The following is a 16,512-nucleotide window of genomic DNA, read 5'->3' on the forward strand; positions in this document are numbered from 1 at the left end:
TCGTATTACCTTCATGATAGCATCTATTGTAGGATTGTTAGGTAGTTTACATTTGGACTATCTGGTGTTATAATTCCTTTGAAAAGATTTGGAAATGAATTGTGTATTTTTAATGGTCTTGTTATTAGAAATGCATGATTTTTTTAAATGTTAACTTTTATGAAATTGAATATTTGTATGACATATGTATGAATTGGATTGAATATGTATTTTTCTTTTGTATTTCTATTTATTTTTCTTTTTGTATAATGGTCAAAAGTTATTTGTTTAACTATGATATGATATGATAGTTTATTTATATAGCGCCTATACACAATGTGTTTCAAAGCGCTTAAAGGCAAGGAAGGTAACAAGGGAAAATACAACAACATTCTTACAGGCCATAAACAGTAAGGATGTGAAACTAACTATCGTACTCGGCCTGACGACATTTCAGATAGTGCAAGTGCTAAGACAAAGATAAGGAAGGGAGGGGGAGAGTGGGAAGGAAATGGAAACAGACAGGCGACTACCGTACTAGGCCTGACAACATTTCTGGTAGAGCCGGAGGAAAACAAAAGGTGAGGGAGAGGGGTGCAGAAAGGGAGGGGAGGAACAAAACAAGTGACTATCGTACTAGGCTTGACAACGTTTCAGATAGTGCTGGAGGGAGGGGTGGCAACAGTAAGGGGATAGGGGAGCGATAGACGAGGTTGCTATCATAGTAGGTCCAGGGACAATTCTGATAGAGTAAGTGCATAGAACAAAGTAAGGGGAGGAGGGGAGGAGATGGGAAAAGGGAGAGGGGAGGGGAGCAGAGAACAGAGAGTAAGCAGTCAAAAACAGTGGAGAAGCAAGAGAGGAGAGCAAGTACAATTGCAGAAGTCAGTAGTAACACATAATGCTGCAAGCCAGGATACAAGATGAAGATGGAACAGCATGATTCAGGACCACCATGATTACAAGATGCAAAGGAAGTCCAGCATGAGAGTTCAGAAAGGGTAACACACCGTTAATCAATGAAGTCCATAAAAGTAAAATCCAGCATTGGCCACAAGACGGTGATGGTGAAACCAGAATGTATCAGGACAGACTCCACAAAGGAACAACATGGGGGGGGCCAGAGAGGGTGGGGATGGCCTGTTGGGGCAGAGGGTGTAAACACATGTTGGTGCATGCTTACCTGCTGTCTTAGCAGGGGGTCGGACCGTAGATCCTCCTGCTCCGAACAGATCCAAACAGCAATAGCCCTTTTCTTTGACTGCCCTTCACTTTGGACCCCCGGGCGAGAGACGCCCTTCATCTAGGAGTTAAGAGCAGGAAGGAAGAGGCAGGGCTAAGAAGGTGGGGGGGCTTAGGCCAGGTGACCTAGATCCACTTACAGCTGCTCCGCAGCTGCAAAGGAAAAGAGGCTGGAGGGCTCCTTCAGTAGGGAAAAGAGCGGAGAGCAGGAAGGCACCAGGTGGGCAGGGCTTGCTAAGTGGTGAAAAGGAGCGGCAAGCAGGAAGGCACCAGGTGGGCGGGGCTTGCTAAGTGGTGAAAAGGAGTGGCAAGCAGGAAGGCACAAGGTGGGCGGGGCTTGCTAAGTGGTGAAAAGGAGCGGCAATAAGGAAGGCACCAGGTGGGTGGGGCTTGCCAAGTGGTGAAAAGGAGCATCAACCAGGAAGGCACCAGGTGAGTGGGGCTTAGGCCCGGTGACCTAGATCCACTTACACCTGCTCCCCAGCTGCAAAGGAAAAGAGGCTGGAGGGCTCCTTAAGCAGGGAAAAGAGTGGCAAGCAGGAAGGCACCAGGTGGGCGTGGCTTAGGCCAGGTGACCTAGATCCACTTACACCTGCTTCCCAGCTGCAAATGAAAAGAGGCTGGAGAGCTTCTTAAGTAGGGAAAAGAGTGGCAAGCAGGAAGGTACCAGATGAGCGGGACTTGCTAAGTGGTGAAAAGGAGCATCAAGCAGGAAGGCACCAGGTGGGCGGGGCTTGCTAAGTGGTGAAAAGAAGTGGCAAGCAGGAAGGCACCTTGTGGGCGGGGCTTGCTAAGTGGTGAAAAGGAGCAGCAACCAGGAAGGCACCAGGTGGGCGGGTCTTGCTAAGTGGTGAAAAGGAGTGGCAAGCAGGAAGGCACCAGGTGGGCAGGGCTTGCTAAGTGGTGAAAAGGAGCAGCAACAAGGAAGGCACCAGGTGGGCGGGGCTTAGGCTAGGCGACCTAGATCCACTTACAGCTGCTCCCCAGTTGCAAAGGAAAAGGGGCTGGAGGGCTCCTTAAGTAGGGAAAAGAGCGGCAAGCAAGAAGGCACCAGGTGGGCAGGGCTTGCAAAGTGGTGAAAAGGAGCGGCAAGCAGGAAGGCACCAGGTGGGCGGGGCTTGCTAAGTGGTGAAAAGGAGTGGCAAGCAGGAAGGCACCAGGTGGGCGGGGCTTGCTAAGTGGTGAAAAGGAGCTGCAACAAGGAAGGCACCAGGTGGGCGGGGCTTAGGCCAGGTGACCTAGATCCACTTACACCTGCTCCCCAGCTGCAAAGGAAAAGAGGCTGGGGGCTCCTTAAGTAGGGAAAAGAGCGGCAAGCAGGAAGGCACCAGGAGGGCGGAGCTTGCTAAGTGGTGAAAAGGAGCGGCAAGCTGGAAGGCACCAGGTGGGTGGGTCTTGCTAAATGGTGAAAAGGAATGGCAAGCAGGAAGGCACCCGGTGGGTGGGGCTTGCCAAGTGGTGAAAAGGAGCCGCAACCAGGAAGGCACCAGGTGGGCGGGGCTTAGGCCAGGTGACCTAGATCAACTTACACCTGCTCCCCAGCTGCAAAGGAAAAGAGACTGGAGAGCTCCTTAAGCAGGGAAAAGAGTGGCAAGCAGGAAGACACCAGGTGGGCGTGGCTATAAGACCAATAAAAAATTTGAAACATTAAAAAACCATAACATCACATAATAGTTGTTCTGCTTTTTTAAACACATCAACCCTGCTACCAAATTGCCCTCGTTGTATAGGTAGCAGTAGAGCATTTTGACTGTCTATCCACAGAAAACAGAGCACATAAGTTTTCTTCCCATAGTAAAGAAATGGACAAATGCAGACCAAATCATTACTGAACTGATGAACTTGCCTGCCAAACTCCTCAGCAAGATTGTCTTCTATAGGGTGGCACTCAGCACATGCACTACTCCTTGACAGCAGCCTTTTGATTGGCATTGTGCCTCCTGCAGTGCTGCTGGCTGTTGACTGTCCTATTGTTGTCCTCTCGGTGCTCCTCTGCTCAACAAATGGCACTGTCTCCGGTGCAGCACTGTTCGCAATGATATGCTAATGCATGTTTAAGACCTACTAAATTGACGGCCTGCCATGTGCCTGCATATTCATGCACCCCATGCTTGCTGTATTTTAGTATTTAGTATTTATTTATTTGTAATGCGCACCTAACCCAACGGTAGCCAGGCGCAAAGGCAGCAAGAGGGTTGCAAAGCTTAGTTACATACAGTGGGGTGAGGTCCAGCTAGGTTACAGTGCCGGATGTATCACGCCAAATAGGAAGGGTAGAACATGACATTAAAGGCAATACTATAAACATATTTACATTCAATGAGGAGCCACATGGTAGTGGCGGATCTGGGTATCTGAGAGTCGTTATGAGTCGAGAGATTTGAGCCAGTGGACAGTCCTGGCTCTGAACTGGTGGTAGGGTAGGTCCTCCCTGCAAGTAGGAGGGAGGGAGTTCCAGAATTGCGCTGCTTTTACTGGAAAGCTGTTGCCCCCCTATGTAGTACGTTTGAACCTGGGCACCAGAAGAAGGTTGGAATTGGCCGTTCTCGAGGGGCAGGAGAAGGTAGGTCTAGTAAATCTGGCGATGAGGTATTGGGGGGCTGCTTGGTGGAGGCATTTATGAATCAGAGACACCGATTTAAGGAATATCTTGTCCTTGGTGGATAGCCAATTGACAGATCTTCTGGAATCTGAAATATGGGCTTTCTTCGGGATACTGAGGGCCGCTCTAAGGGCATTATTTTGGAGGATTTGGATTTTGTTAGAGATATATTTGTTGCAGCCTACATATAAGGCATTGCAATAGTCCAACTTGGACAGGATCAGAGCCCAGGCCAAGGTGGTACAGTTGGTGGGAGAGAGAAAGGGTTTGGCTGCCCTGATGAGTTTTCAAGTGTAGGAAGTGGCGGAGGCCATTGCGTTCACTTGTTTGTTGAAGGTAAGGGTGGAATCTAGATAGAAGCCGAGGGTTTTAACCTCCTTAGCTACCTTGATTTTGTTATCGTCAATTATGAACGATGAGTATTTGTGGCCCAGTTTGTTGAGGTAGTGTGTAGAGCCTAGAATGAGAAGTTCTGTCTTGTCATCATTCAGGCATAGACCGTGTGAGGCCATCCATGCCTGGATGATGAGGTACACTTTATTAACGAAGGCCAAATCCTTGTCATAATCCCCCGACAACGGGATGAGGATCTGGGTATCATCGGCGTAATTAGTGTAGGTGATACCCAGATTGTCTAGATCATCAAAAAGGGGCTTCGTGAAAATGTTATAAAGTGTAGGGGAGACGCAAGATCTTTGAGGCACGCCGCACGTGATAGGGGTAGGGTTGGCTGCTGCTGATAATGAGAAGACTCTCATCGTACGGTTATTAAGGAAGGATTGGATCCAGTTGGTTGCTTCTTGAGAGAAGTGGGCAGCTATTTGTAGGTGTTTGCGCAAGATCTCATGGTCGACCAGATCGAAGAACCAGAAGAAAAGGCGATGTTCCCAGCTTTACAAAGCCCTGCATGTGCACACTGAGTGACCCCGGCTGTAGAAGACACAGGCACATATACATGTGCGTGCCCACTTGCAGATCTAGTGAGTTTTACAGGGTTCCCTGACTGCCTGGCTGCTGCCTGCTCCACCAGCCCTCTCCATCCACACAGCTGCAGCAGTGTTGATAGTTATTACAGTAGAAGAGCAGCACCAATGTCATCAAGCCTGACTAAAGCAGAGTGCTTACCTGACCAGCATGACGGGGTACCCGCCTAACGCGCAGTGGCCATTTCACCATTGATATGATATAATATAAGTCATTTATAACGCACATGCACACAAGTGTTTCTAGGCGCAACAAGACAAGGAAGGGAAGACAGAGGGAGGACAAGGCAAACGATCTTACTAGGCCTTGTCTCGTTCAGAAAGAGAACTGCAAGTGGAAAGGGAGGTGGGGCTGCAAGGCAGAGGGGAGGGGAACACAGGGCAGCAATGCTCTGATTAAGTGCAGCCAGGGCAGCGTGGCTCTGGGTAGTGCAAGGAGAACAAGGGACTGTAGGGTTACAGTTACAACCCCTAAGAGCGTGGTAGGCCTGGAGGCAGTGCAAGGGTTACTGATCATGAAAGAGGCTGGTACCAAGTGAGACTCTGAGGGTAGCCAAGCAACCAGTCAGTACAGCAGACAGATAGGTCAGGTAGGTCAGCAGGGGAGGGAGGAGAGAAGGCAGAGGAGAAGAGGAATGTGTTGAGCTGCTTCTGGAATTTCAGGTGGTCTGGCTCAAGTTTGAGAGGAGTAGGAAGGCCATTCCAGAGGGAGGACCCTAAAGAGGAAAGAGATTTACCCCCCGCTCTCTGCATGGAGAAGAATCTAACCCTTATAGATTTGGAGATAGCTGACCAAAGGGTTCGAGAAGGAAGGTATTTTGGAAGAGAACATTGGATGTAGTGTGGGCCCCAGCCCCAGAAAGCATTGAGGACAATGCAAAGGGTCTTTCTCTCTGAACTTGATTCTTTCAGCTACCGGGAGCCAGTGGAGAGATTTCAGGGCTCGAGGATAAGACTTGCAGTCCCGTTCTGTATTAGTTGCAGAGGGTGGAGAGTAGAAAAAGGCAGATAAAAAAAAGGCTGTTGCAGTAGTCCAACCTAGAGAGAACCAGGGATCTGGACACAATGAGCTTTTGGGGGAAAGTGAGAAATGGAAGAGTTCCTTTGAGAAGGTGCAGCTGGTAGTGGGACTTCTTGGCGACGTCCGAGATGTGAGGAGAGAAAGAGAGAGTCGAGTCGAAGATGACACCAAGGTTTTTTTGCCTTGCAGGAGGGCGTATAAAGAGGGCCCAAGGCGGGTGGCCAGAGTGAGAGAGGGAACGCAGGGGCAGGGATCACAAATGAAGGATCTCTATATTACTGGCATTAAGTCACAGATCGTATGAGGCGCACCAATCCTGAATTATGGATAGACAGTCAGGAGTCAGCGAGAGAGGAGAGGAGGCTGAGGGAAGCCTGAAGGAAAGCTGAGTGTCATTCGCATAACACTGAAAGTTAGAGGAGAAGGAAGAGATCAGGTGGGCCAAAGGTTCCAGGTAGAGGTTGAAAAAGCAGGGTGAGAGGATAGAGCCCTGGGGAATACCACAGGTAGAGAGAGAGGTGGCGGAGAGAAAGGGACCAAGTTGAACCTGGGAGGGGTGGTCCAAGAGGAAGGAGGTCAGCCACTCTAGGGCCTTATCCGTGATGCCCAGATTCGTACGGAGTCGATTGATCAGGATGGGGTGGTTGACTATGTTGAAAGCAGAGGAGAGATCAAGGAGGATGAGGACAGAAGGAATGCTACTATCAAAGCTAGCGAGCAGATCTTTGCAGGTGTTCAGGAGAGCAGTTTCAGTGCCTCTGGCAGCTCTGAAGAAAGACTGATGGTCATGGAGACAACCAGCAGATTTAGCGTGGAGGGTAAGCTGGGAGATGGCCACCTTTCCCAAGAGTTTGCCCAGAAAAAGGGTGATGGAGATTGGGTGATAGTTTGCCGGGCAGGTAGGATCGGCAGACGGCTTCTTGAGGAGGGGGTCCTCAAGGGAGTGCTTGAGGGGACAGTGGAACATTCAAACATTCCAGTGGCCAAGGAGTGATTATATAAATCAGCCAAGGCTGGAGCGAGGGTGTGAATATGGTCGTTGTTGGTTCTGGACAACACTTTCATAGATCAGACTTGTCTAGAAACCTTGTCAGAACGAGGAGAAAGGAGGAGGAGAGGGAGAGATGGCCAAAGGGGGGCTGAGAGCAGAAGAGGGAGAAGAAGAGGAGCTAGAGGTCAGGATGTCCTAAATTTTAGAGAAGTGAGAGGCCAAAGCCATACAGAGGGCCTGCAAGGGAACATGAGAGGTAGAGACTGCAACAGGATTGGCCAGTTCCTTGCCTATTTTAAATAATTTTAAATAATTTGGCCGTGTTGCTAGAGGTGGCAGAGACACAGGCTTAATTATGTGCTCTCTTCTTGGACAGGGCAGAGAGTCTGTATTGCCTGTGGAGCAGGTGGCAGGCCAGTTCTTTAGAGGGGGACGAGATAGGAAGCATTTAATAATGATGTATGAGGTAGTGGGGGGTGAGGGGGATGCAGGGTGAGTGGGAGGGAGGCATGAGGTTTGTACCCTGCTTTAAAAAACGCTGTGACAAATAGAGCAAAAATGGCCAGACAACGAGGTGGGCCAGATCTGCGTGAGCGACCAGGGCTGCCACCTTCTGGCTCATTGTTATTTGTGAATTTTGCTAACTAGCAACATTTTACAGCATGGCTCACAATATTGTTACTTGTTGTGTGGCAAGGACTGACCTGGTCTGACTGACGGATAAAAACAAAGAAAGCTGCTTCTACAACCCTTCAATTTGAACTTAGTCTGACACAATACGTGTTGGTGCTAAGAAATAAGTTCACGGGCTCAGGCCTGGCAAATACCCCTACAAATCAAGCACTGAAGTTGATCTAAGCATTACATGTTGCAGCAATATATCCACTGTCCTGCTGACAAGGAATTACTGAAATGGCTAGCTTTATGAGAAGTACATGTTTACTGTGGAACATTGAATTATGTTTGTCAATGCTTCTTAACTTCATGTTCTGTTTCTTTCTATCAGGAAGCAGAGTGTGTTTTCCAAGTCCAACCTGCAACCCTTTCACTTGGCTGTCACTTCTTGTTTGCTGTCCGAACTACACATACGAGGTAACACATGGTTGGAACTTCTAGTAAAGTTATGTCTGTCAAAATGTTGAATTTGCCCTTGCTATTTTTACCTGACTTTGAAGAAATACAATAATGTTAGAATTTGTCCTTGCTTGCAAGGATGGAGGATAATAATGACTAGAATCCCCATATGTTTTTCGGAATTATGATTTATTTCTTGAGAAGCAAAGGCATGCGTGAGCAGATGCTTTTTCTTTGCGTGCGCTTCACTCGTGTCCTTCTCGGCCCACAAACTCTACTTCTTGTACTCGGGTTCTCTGTGACGCGACGCTTGCACCTTAAAGAAAGAAAGCGCACCAGATACTACATCACCCCTCCCTTAAAACGGATGTGGATATGTTGCGCTTTTAAAGGGAACTAGAACACAAGGGGCTCAGAGTTCATTTCATAATCTAGAAACATGGTTGGTACAGTTCCTGACCTTCTTCCGGAGACCCCCTTGCTGAGGACTCTTCCTGTTTTGGTCTCTGTTCTTCCAGCTCGTTGAATTCCTCCTCCTGTGGTGCTTCTGGGTAGCACTGCTCTCCAAGGTCATTGTCTACTGGATCAATGCTGTCCATCACTTCTAGTCTTATGGAGACCAGTTATTCACTGACACATGATTAACCCTTCTGATACAGCACTATTCTTTCCATGCACCAAGCGTTACCATCTCTGGTTATTGCCATGGTCTGGCAGACCATCACCATCTAAATAGGCACTGAGCTTACAATGTGTTCACCTGTCTATGTCCACAAGTCTAACTTTCACCCTTCCTCTTGTTGTGGATTTCCTTCCTGTTATGTTGTTGGTGAATCACACAATCTCTGATCATCTGGCTTGTATGTACTCTTGAAGTGGTCCTCTGGAGAATCCGTGCTGGTGCCTGTGGGTTGTGTGCCTGTCTCTCCTGTAAAGGAGTATTGACACACCAGCCTCTGAGATTGGTGTAACGTTGTGGGATGTTATTGCACTGTCGATGACTTCCTTACAATCTAAGTGTCCCGCTAGTGCAGAATGCAGGACACCCTTGATGAACTTGATGCAGACATCCAAATTAAGTATCACGTGACAAGTTCCTTCTGCATGCCTTCTGCCGAGGAGCTATTTCACCACTCCGATTGAGACAACTCCCCTTATCTCCCACCTAACAAGTTCCATCAGTCACATGATCCAAACAGGCCTTGACTCGAGAAACCGCCAGACAGCAGTTTTGCAGGTAGTGTTCTGCGCATGTCCCAACATGGTTCCAAGAGCAAACAAGCTTTGTGTAATGCCTAACAGGTAAGATGGCTCAGTGGTTTAAATGCTCGTTGCTGTGATCTCTGTCTGATCTGCTGGTGGCAGATTCAAATCCTGGCAACGCCAACTCAGCCTTTCATGCTTCCGAGGTCGATAAATGAGTCCCAATTTCGATTGGGTAATAATTGTAATGTATGAAAATATTTCCTACATAAAGCACTTTAGATTAAAGTGCTATATAAAAAACGAATTATTATTATATAAACCTGAGAGAACTTGAGAGGAGCAAATTTGGGCCTCATTACAAGTATGTATGCCAAAAAAGCCCCATAGAGTCCTATGAACTCATAACAAATGGGGATTTACACCGCCAGCGCCACTTGTAATCCGGCTGTAATTCTGCCGCCACCAAGTGGTGGTAATGGTAATTCAGTTGCGTGGTATTCTGGGGGATTTACTGAAGAAATACTGCCCAACTCATAATGAGGCCTAAAAGTCTCCTGAAACAAAACCTGCGTTAAATAAAGTATTGGTTGGTCAATTGCAAGCATCATAAAACGAAATGTGCCCCAGTCACAGCTACAGACAAAATACTGCTCCCACACTTGGCTTATGATTAATTTGGCATGGTATCTATTGCATGTCATGTATGCTGGACACTGCATGTGCCACTGTTAGGCATGTGTGCTGTTATGCAGCCGCTATTGGTTATTGTGGCAATCGTCTTGCATGTTTTGCCACTCAGGTATGTGTTGAACTGTGTAGTGATGATCATGCATGTTTGTTAGGGAGAATGCTCCAAAATGGCTAATTTCCCTTAGCTACTGAGTCCCTCAGCAGCTTTGCTGGATTTCTAGGATTTATTTTTTTCACCTGGTACGAGTGGGAACTTGTTTTCCCTACACATACATGTGTTTTGCTGTGTGTGTTTAGCATTTTTGTGTTCAGAGACTGTGGAGCCTCACCTACTCTATAGGCATCATCTTTGTACTATGTGTTACACATCACCTTCAGTGCAGTGACACAGGGTTGTATTTTTCAGACTTGCCACTCAGACTGCATTTTCTGGGACTAACTACTGTCTTCCAGAACATGTAAAGTTGCCATTGACTTTATTAGTCCTTTTAAATCCACAGGCCCAGTACAAGCTATCTTACATAGAGTACTGGAAAGGGTTACTAGCTATCCCTTTTTGTCTGTCTCTCATGGAACATTGTTTAGTTCCCTTTTCATTAAGGCTTGGCTGGTGGTAGTGATAACTACCCGATTTGTCCTACCGCGGTTACTGTAAATAGCCCTGGTATTGTTTTAGGCTATCTTGGTAGCCTCGAACTTAAACCCGCTGGACCATATTTCTTTTAATTTGGTTCCGGCTGAGTTTATTTGCCATTTCTTTTTGTAAAAGTCTTTCTCTTGTTTTTGTCTGTGCGCCAAACCAGGTTTGGTCCCTTTGTTCACTGTCCTTTCGCGGGCTTCTGCACAGAAGCCCTACTCAGGTGCCTGAAAGTCTGGGTAGGCAGGATGTGAGGGAGGGGTTTTAGGACCCCTGCCAGGGGTTCCCTTGGTAACCCAAGTTGCACTCCTGTTTGATTGGCTAGGTGACTGTCCCGCCAGGACAGCCACCCTGCTGTGTCAATCGACAGCCAGGCTTTGTGAATGGGGGAAAACTGCATAAAAAGCAGGTCTCTGAGGTTGGAAAGGCAGAGTCGCCACTGGATCGAGAGAACCGAAGAGAAGCTGACAGAAGAGGACCTCTACCTCGACTGAACCTCCCGGTGAAGCCCTGTTGTGGGTCCGAATCTCCAAACTTCATCGACAGGGAAGATCTGCAAGGAATCTTCTCCCCTTGAGCTGATGGGAACAACCAGTTCACCAAACTGCAAGCCAGGCCTCCCTCCTCTGGTCAAATTTGCTACACAGAGCTATAGTGAACCGGATAGCCAGGAAGGTTGGACCCTGCTTGGGTTTTAAGTAGCACACCTTTTATTCATTGCTTTGTTCTGCTGCTGGTTTCTTCCCTTGGTGGTGCAGGACCCTCCAGTCTCCCTACTTCATGTCAGTCCAACAGTCGCTTCAGGAACCGTGAGCCTGCAGGAAATGCCAGGAACGTCCGCCTCAGCTACAGCCTCTTCTCCATTTAAGGTACTTTTCCAAATCCGGTTGTTCGTTTGGTGCAGCCATAGTGAAAGTGTGTGAAATCTTTCGCCAATCCGAGGGCTTGTCCTTCTCTATTCTTTAAAGTAACTTTTCGCCTGACCAACTTTCTTCTGAACTCTTGCCAAAGACTTAACCGCGAAATACCCTGAACTGTGTGATCTTGAGCAAAAGACTTTGACACATTGACTTTGGCCCTAGCCTCTTAATCTGATCTCCTCATTCTAGATCCTTTTTCTAGATTGCCCTGCTTACTTACTTGTTGGTGCTGCTCAACTTTTGTCTAACTTTGTCTTTCCCTCCCTTTTAAATTGCTGGAGTGCCATTTTGCTCACACTTCATTTTGAGTTTAACTTGTCCGGAATCTATTGGGTGTGGTGTGGTGTATTAAGACAGTGATTTTCCTACTGCTTGATAATAGTGAAATGTTTAATAACTGGTGTGTAAATAAATGTATATTATTTTACTCAGAAACCTTGAGTCAGTGTGTGTTTGAATCATAGTAATCACTGTCCTTTGTGTAACTATTGATACTGCTCACTTGCTCTTGAGATAAGTCTGGCTGCTCAGCCATCACTACCACTTTACTGTCTAGTACATGTTTGTACCAAAAGTGAATGTGTACTGTCACTTGTAGTCCTAATTGTGTGTGGTGTTCCTAAAGGGTACTGCATATAATTCTGCCTAACAATGTTTGACGTGAGCCTGGCCAGTCTGGGTGTTTTGTGAACAGAGTTGAGCAGCCTAATGTTTTCCTTCATGGCTTGCGGTCAATCTGGAGGTGAAAGTAGCTTTTCAGAGACAGGTTATTAGGTGGAACGTGACCCCTTATGCGTATTGACATTTCTCTTTATAGAGCTGGGAAATGGACAGTCATTTTGATGAAAGTCATTGGTGCAGGTATTTTTGTTGCATTTCTGCGTCAGGCTGCGGGAGCAGGCAGTATGCACTGGGATCTACTGGCACACTAGTTTCTCGATACATGTTCAGAACGGCACAGGCATGGTATATGGTACCTTTCGTTCTGTTTTACTTTGGAAGCCTCTTAACAGCTTTCAGATCATTTGTATGATGTTCCTTTAAGCAATGAGGTCCTGAGAAACATTGGCATTGTCTGGAAATCTTTAACAAACCCTGTGTTGTGTTCCTCCATCCTCATGGTTTACTTCAGTTGCTTTCTGTCTTTTGGGGATGGAGATTCAGCTAGGCGTTGTACTAGTCTTTTTTTTGGATGTATCCTCGCTTCTGAAATTAAGTACCCCAAGCACTCCATCTGTGCCTGGAGATAATGTATTTGTCTTTTAATAGTTGCTGCTGGAACTTCAGCAGCCTGGAAGATGGTAGTGTTTTCCTCTTCTATCTTTCAATGCATCATGACCTTCCCAGTAGTACTTGACTCATCTTAAGCAAGTTATGCAGCAAAACAATATCTTCTGGAACACAGGTTGGGCATTGCGTAGACTAAACAGCAACCGCTATGCTTGGTGTCTTTCTGCCTGGTGGTAAGCAATGTTCATGTCTAAATTCAAGGAAACCTTTACTGAGTACTGAAAACAGTACTACCTCTGGTAGGATTTTGCTGCAGATAACATCAGTGCTGAGGCTTCGTGTGTCCACCCATAGCAGCAGTTTGTTGGTTGATGCTGTGCATGGTACCATTATAAGCGTTAACCACTCTGTGGCCTCCACTGGTTCAATTACTTTACTTCTAATCAGTATGATAAGTACTTCCAAAGGTACTACCATTACTGTAACCAGTACTGGTCTCTTCTTTTGCTTTAATGGTTTGGGGTGCTGTTTGAAGGCTAGGTGATGAATCTAGCCCTACAGGATCCCGATGGATGTTTGAAATACTTCTGCTTGAGTCTCCAAGATTTCGAGGTGGCTTCTGGTCTTCACAGGTGTCACATGTTTTCTTGCTTTGGAATTAAGGGTTATCTTCTTTTTTCCTTGGTGAGATCATCCCAGCTCCAGACCCCCTATCTTGACAATGTAGAATTTCAAAGTTATTGTTCTGTGTTAGAACGTCTTTTACCATCTAATGGATCCGTGTACTCAATTGTGTCGCTTGTAATCAATTGTGTGCTGTTTAATCTGCATTGATGAACTGCCAATAGTTTTTTGCATGCTTCTCGGGAGTTGCATGTCCTCTCTGCCCCAGACTCTATGGACAGTTGTAAGCTTGGGGTGCTAGGAATCCTCGCTGTCTAGAGACATGCAACAGGCTCTGCTCATACCACATGCATTCTTCTCTTCTCTCCACTTGCTTCTGCTGTCCTTCAGTGATTTGTTAGGCACAATGCTCAGCATGATTGGTATTTTCTCCTGATTGATAGCTGTTTTATAATAAGGATTTTCCCTGTCTCTTAGAAATTGTGGGCTAGTGTCATGGCTTCTTCCATGGGAGAATTATTGGTTGGAATTAGCTTTTTGTGTGTAGCAGTCTCCTCACCCACTAGTACCAAGTTATCTGTCTGCATTTTCTCTGAATTATGTGGCAACCCACAGTTCTCTGTGTTTATTACCGAGCTCGTAAATTCGCTTCCCCTGCCACTTTTCTCATATAGCAGCATTTCAGATGGTGTTTTGTTATGTTGCCTATCGTTTCAAATCTGTTTTCTAATCTCTTGAAGACTTAATTGAATCATTGCCATATGTTGGTTCTGCCTGTGTTCTTTTCTTCATGGAGGCTCTTGAAGACTTGCTGTCCTTCTGTTCCTAACACGTGCATCGGAAATGCTGCTTTGTGGTCTGTGAGTGCAGTGTCCACTCCCAAAGCCTCTCGGTATACGTCCACACTGGACCTCCATTGTCTCCACAGGATTGCAGGAGCACCTGCATTGGGTACACACATGGATTGAGGCACTGTGCTGGCTTCGGTTGTACCTTCCCTCTGCATGTGTCTCAGGTTCAGTGTTTACCTTTCTGCTTTCTTTGTGGATCTTCTCATGGCCATTGTGGGGACTCACCCTTGCTAGCAAGAAGGAATCACGGGTCATGATCACCAGAATTTCATATGTTTTTCTCAATTATAATGTATTTCCTTAGACACAGAGCTTCTGTATGTAGGCAGATGATTTTTCCTTTACACATCCTTCCCACTCCATTTCATGGCCTAGAACTCTCACTATGCTATAAACAAAGGAAGCAGGGAGTATTCTATAAATACTTAACAAGAGAATTTCTATATACAGGATACAATCACAATCCTCCCTAACTACTTAGAAGCCACACAAGGCCATGGCACACACCTGACAGCACAGCAGATAACATGAATCATTGTCCTTTAAAGTTCGTTGCCAATGATTCAGGACTAAATTGGATCAGCCATTGCGATGGATTACTATTTACGAAAGTGTGAAAGCCCTGACTTTTTTCATTTTTAACATGTATTAGCACCCGGGATGGGGCATCCAGCCAATCAGGTTGCTCAGATCACAGGCTGAATCGCCCACTACAAGTCTGCATTCTGGGCAGCCTGAAAGCTGCTCACTACCGCGAGCATGTCCTGTTCATTCAAACAAAATAAATTGCTATCATCACCTGGGCTTTCCGATTGAAAACCTGGGGTGCTACTAGCAGTAAAACCTGTTCCTGCCCTGGGGCATTACCACCAGATACGGCCTGCCAGATCGGGTTTTATTGCTATAATATGATATGGGTAATTGTGTTGCTGAAAGGAAGATCTGCTAATCGGACCACCTCTCATAAATGCTCTATGCAAAATATACACTGCACACACAAGCCTTTGCTAGGACAGCCTACAGGTGCCCTTGGCCATAGCTTAGTAGTAGCATCGGGCAGGTTCAAAGGTCATATGTGCATCTCTGATAGTTCCTGCAGGCAGAGGTTACTTTTTAATCTTCTGCACCTCTGATCTAAATTATAAAAGTTCCATGTTTTGTGACATTTATTTTTGCACTGTTTTAATCTGTGTGTATAAGTCTTTATTTCATGTTCATATTTTCTGTATTTATCTGCATTTACTGTTTATTTTTTGCTTTTATTCGTTTTTAAAAGAAACATTATTTCAATTGGTAGTTTTCAACCTTTATTCAAATGAAAAAAAATGTTTAATTAGAAATAACATGCATATCCACAGAAAGGATTAACAAATTGACCTGTTCGTTGGCACATCAAATGCAGCTGCATTGCTACTTCTGTGACTGCTGCAGACCTGGAACATTTATGTGCAGAAATTTAAACAGCTTCACATGGGATATCACTCTAATGTTTTGGTTCTTTCATTCTGATTCTCCCTCGCCGGGTACTAAATAAATATAAGCCCTGTTTACTTATGGCATGGTGACTGATAAGAGCACAAAGTTATATAGCCACCACAATTTGAAAACACAGTAAGAGTCAGTTCTGTGAGCGGTACAATGTCTTTTCATGGCCTTTTTGTTTTTGCGCCATTTTTTGCTGTAGATTTTTTGCCGCATAAAAAACATCAAAAAATATGGGGGGTGGGTAGAGGGATATAATGTTTCTGGGGGTTTGGGGTGCTAGATTCTAAATAGGTGGGAAGGGGGTTAAACCCCCATAAAAAAAATGTGATGAGTTTTTGCAACAAAAAATCTGTGGCAAAAAATGCTGCAAAATAAAAACGGGCGATGAAATGACATGGAACCCTGTGAGCAGGGCCCGCCATGACACGACTGGTGTGAAGTGTAAACAGCTCCAGCCATGTGGAAAAATTGCCAGGATGCTACCTGTTTGATTCTCCTGCATGAAGGGTAACATCTTCCAGCCAGGCACAGGAACGTACCTCTAAGAGATTTCCTGGGAACCATGCTTCTAAGTGAGGTACTGATATAGCAAATGCTACCCCCACACAAGGATGAAGATCACAGAAGTCAATTTGAAGTCAGCAGGCATGGGAAGGGGCAGAGAGGGCCCTCTTCCTTTTCCTGTCCCCTCTAGTTCCTGCAGGTAAGGCTGGGAGTGATGTCATAAGGCAAAGGGCACAATTTGCACCACAAGGATTACGCTCCTTACAGCCAGCTTGCTGTGGACCAATCCTGTGTGACATTTTGCATTAATAAAGAGAGGACATCTCTGATGGGGGTAATCCAACTCAGAAATTGTGGTCTTCCAAAAAGACACCCCCTTAAATTAAAATCTAAACCAAAAGCATAGTGCACACCCTTGTCCTACTTTATTAGTCTCCTGATCTGCAGCTCCTGCCCTCCAGTGGCACACAGCA

At 46.1% G+C, this 16,512-nt stretch overlaps 1 protein-coding gene across 2 annotated transcripts in view; it reads left to right on the plus strand.

Annotated features, from left to right (window-relative positions):
* TECRL (trans-2,3-enoyl-CoA reductase like) overlaps positions 1-16,512 on the plus strand; it is a 1,221,034-nt gene that overhangs the window by 937,831 nt on the left and 266,691 nt on the right. For both annotated transcript variants that reach the window (XM_069626096.1, XM_069626097.1), the window contains one exon: positions 7,825-7,910. In XM_069626096.1, the coding sequence (XP_069482197.1) occupies positions 7,825-7,910 (86 nt within the window). The remainder of the gene's footprint in view (positions 1-7,824; positions 7,911-16,512) is intronic.

Source organism: Ambystoma mexicanum, chromosome 6p, assembly GCF_040938575.1.
Source record: "Ambystoma mexicanum isolate Mex_15411 chromosome 6p, UKY_AmexF1_1, whole genome shotgun sequence".
Lineage (NCBI taxonomy): Eukaryota > Metazoa > Chordata > Amphibia > Caudata > Ambystomatidae > Ambystoma > Ambystoma mexicanum.